Source organism: Mus caroli, chromosome X (genome assembly GCF_900094665.2).
Source record: "Mus caroli chromosome X, CAROLI_EIJ_v1.1, whole genome shotgun sequence".
Classification (NCBI taxonomy): domain Eukaryota; kingdom Metazoa; phylum Chordata; class Mammalia; order Rodentia; family Muridae; genus Mus; species Mus caroli.
Genome location: NC_034589.1, coordinates 129,460,114 through 129,463,672, shown reverse-complemented (window position 1 = coordinate 129,463,672; position 3,559 = coordinate 129,460,114). Strand labels below are relative to the sequence as shown.

General features: G+C 48.8%; 1 protein-coding gene across 1 annotated transcript in view; it reads left to right on the top strand.

Moving 5' to 3' along the window:
- Window positions 1-2,956: 2,956 nt before the first annotated feature.
- The window catches only part of Tex13b (testis expressed 13B), a 3,206-nt gene continuing 2,603 nt past the window's right edge, over window positions 2,957-3,559 (top strand). Inside the window, exon 1 of the mRNA XM_021154034.1 lies at window positions 2,957-3,409. Within this exon, the coding sequence (XP_021009693.1) occupies window positions 2,957-3,409 (453 nt within the window). The remainder of the gene's footprint in view (window positions 3,410-3,559) is intronic.

Here is a 3,559-nt window from a genome sequence, read left to right as displayed (position 1 = left end):
ATATATGTTAATAATAATTTTTAAAATAATATTTACAATTATCTGATATTATCAGGAAAATTCTCTTTTCTTCTATTTGGGGAAATAGAATACATCTTCGCATCAACTTAAAATAATTTCTGTGTGTGTGACTGTGGCCATGGGCTTGCCATGGCTGTGTCTGTATGTTAGAAGGTAATCTCCAATAGCCCTTCTCATGCACACCTTGAGACAGCATCCCTTGTTTTGCTGTCGACAAAGCCAGGCTTCTGAGTCACCTGTCTCTGCCTTCCTTCTACCCTCAGGAGCAGAGATTACAGATGTCACTCACCGTATCTGGCTTTCATAGGTTCTGCAAATTCAAAACTCTGGTCCTCCTGTGTGGCAGCTGCTGCTGTCCGCTGAGCCACAGCTCCAGTCTCTAAACATTTTTATAACAACAAAAATCTCTTTTAGAAAATGCTCTAAGCTGGGCAGTGGTGGCGCACACCTTTAATCCCAACACTTGGGAGGCAGAGACAGACAGATTTCTGAGTTTGAGTCCAGCCTGGTCTACAGAGTAAGTTCCAGGACAGCCAGGGCTAGACAGAGAAACCCTGTCTTGAAAAACCAAAAAAAGAAAAAGAAAAAGAAAAAAATGGAATAAAGAAAAAGAAAATGTTCTAGCCAGGCTTGGTAGTGCACACATTTAACCTAGCATTTCAGAGGCAGGGGCAGAATGATCTCTGTGAATTTAAGGCCACCCTGGTCTATATAGAGAATTTAAGGCCAGCCAAGGCTACATAGTAAGACACCCACCTTCTCCATCTCTCTCATACACACACACACACACACACACACTCCACACCACCTGATATTCCTATTGCTCAAAGAAAATTACTACTAAAATATCATATGATATTCCAGATTTTTCTTTGTTTTATTGCTGTTAAGACAGGGTTCCTCACTGCACAGGAAGGACCTAGCCCCTCCACCCCAATGTAACAGATGTGCAGCTCGGTCTTCATGTGGGTCAGGAACAACTAGGGCTGGGGCTGGCTATTTCAAAAGCAGTTTCCTGGCCATGGGATATGTTCTTCTAGCTTGGTTGCCTTGTCTGGCCTTAGCAGGAGAAGAAATGCCTAGCCTCACAGAGACTTGATGGGGGGTGGGGGTGGAGCGGATAACCAGGGAACAAGGGGAAGGAGGACATGCGGAAGGAGGAAGGGATTGTGGGAGGGGATGATCTGGAGGGAAGGCAGTGACCAGGAGGTAAAATGAATTTGAAAAAAAAAATCCTCATCAGATTCCAGAGATACTGGATGAGTAAAGTTGTATTCACTGTGAATTACCCAGTCTATGCTTCTTAAATAAAACAGAAAATTGACTAAGGAAAAAGAGAGAGAGAGAGAGAGAGAGAGAGAGAGAGAGAGAGAGAGAGATTCCTCTGTTCCTCGGCATAGACCCAGCTATGTTAGAGCTCACTCTGCAGACCAGACTAACCTCGAACTCAGAGACTCACCTACCTCTACCTCCCAAGTGTTGGGATTAATGGTGTGCGCCACTGTGCCTGGCGAAAGTTAGAGGTTTTTAATAATACATGCATAGCTATTTTCTTTATAACAAATGAAACCAGAGAGAGAACTTTTAATTCACTCTCCCCTAACCACCGTTTTCAGCCCACCTTCCCAAAATAAATGTATGGCATTTACACTCCCCTACCTCATTTCTCTGACCAATCTGTCTGTCTGTCTGACTATCTTTCTATCTATGTTTATGGGTATTGTGTCTGCGTAAACATCTCTATACCCGAAGAGGCCACAGGATCCCACAGGACTCCGGTGGCTTACAACTATCTAACTATACGGTTAGATAGTTGTAAGCCACCGGAGGAGTCAGAACTTGAACTCAGCACCTCTGCTTGAACGCAAGAACGGCCAGTGTTCCTAACTGCGGAGCCCTCTCGCCAGCCTCCTCACTGAGTATTTTAACCGACACAGAAGTCCGTCCGAGGTCCGGGTAGCATTGCTTCCTGCCCGATCTCGGAGAGCTTTGGTAGTGAATGGAAGACAGGAAAGGGACCCGATTATGGAACTGCCAGATGGAGAGGATGCTTGCGACACTGACTGCGGTGGGCATGTGAAGGTGGAAAGGGCTTTGTTCGGGTAAAGAAATGTCCACAGATTATTATGGTGGACTATGGTAGACGGGCTTACCCTGAGACTATGCCCTCTTCCTTGGGTACTGCCAGAAAATCCTGTGCGGCTGGCGTTTGAACTCTGGAACATTCCCGCCATACAAACCGGGTACCCGCTGGGACAAACCATTATACTTGGGGGGTATGTCTTTGGAAACTTGCTTTTAGATTGTTACGGATTTTTTTTAATGGCTTCTTTTTCTTTCTGTCTTCAATGGGTTTCAACAAATAGTTGTTTCTCATTTTTTGTTTGGTTTTTTTCTGGTAATTAGGTGTCGCTCCCTACACCCGACATCCTCTCACGTTCCCCCCCCNCCCCCCGCCAGTCCTGGAAGTTGGAACAGCCCAAGAGTAAACTTCGCGAGACTTGAGACTTCCGATGAGACTTGGCCTTCGCGCGTTTTTTTTTTTTTCCACTGCTGCAGTCGTCTCCTGTCGTCTTCGGTGAGAGGCAGCGGGGTCTTGTGTTCCTGTCGCTTCTGTCGCCCTTGGTTTCAGGACTGCTCTTCTCACAGGTATGTTCGGCTTATGCTTTCTTTGGCCGCTAGCTTTCAGAGAGGTGAGGCCTGGTTTGTTTGGTTTTTTTTTTTGGGGGGGGGGGCGGTTGCTGGGAGAATCGTGGGAGGGACGGGTCCGGGGAGATGGAAAGTCTCCTGAGGATCAAAGTGGCTGGCAGGTGACAGGGAAAGGGTGAGCTAAGGAACTGATGGGAGACTGAAGTTCCCTCCGGGTGTTAACGAGGACCTACAGCAGCTTTTGTTCTTGCCAGGGCCAGCCTAGCCCCTAGAGCACTCAGCCATCATGAATTGCGAGGATGTCACCACCGGGTTCCGCCATGCCAAGGTGTTAATGTTCGTCAACGAACAAATGGCCAAGCACTCCAGAGGCCCGGAGTTCTACCTCGAGAACCTGACCCTGTCCTGGGAGGAGGTGGAGGAAAAGCTCAAAGTCCTCCTGGACGGTACCGAGGTACCTCGGGATGTTCAGGAAGCCTGTGCCTGGAGCAGCCTGGCCCTGGGGGTTCGCTTCGCTTTCAGGCAGGGCCAGTTGCAGGGGCGCAGAGTGCAGTGGCTGCACGACTTCGCCAGCCTGCACAGGTCAGCGGCGCATGCCCTGGCATTGGACCTGAAGAAGCTCACGGACCAGCACGAGATAGAACGCAAGGAGGCGGCCTACCAGCTTCTTTTGGCCCACACTAAACTCGCAGAGGTGCAGAGAGAGCGAGACCTGATGAGACTGAAGCTACTACATGCAGTAAGATTACCTCCTAACCCAGTCTTATTTCCACCCCTTTCCACCGCTACATCCGTACCCCAGTCCACCCCAACACCCATACCCCAGTCCACCCCAACACCCATACCCCAGTCCACGCCCACAGCCATACCCCAGTCCACCCCAACACCC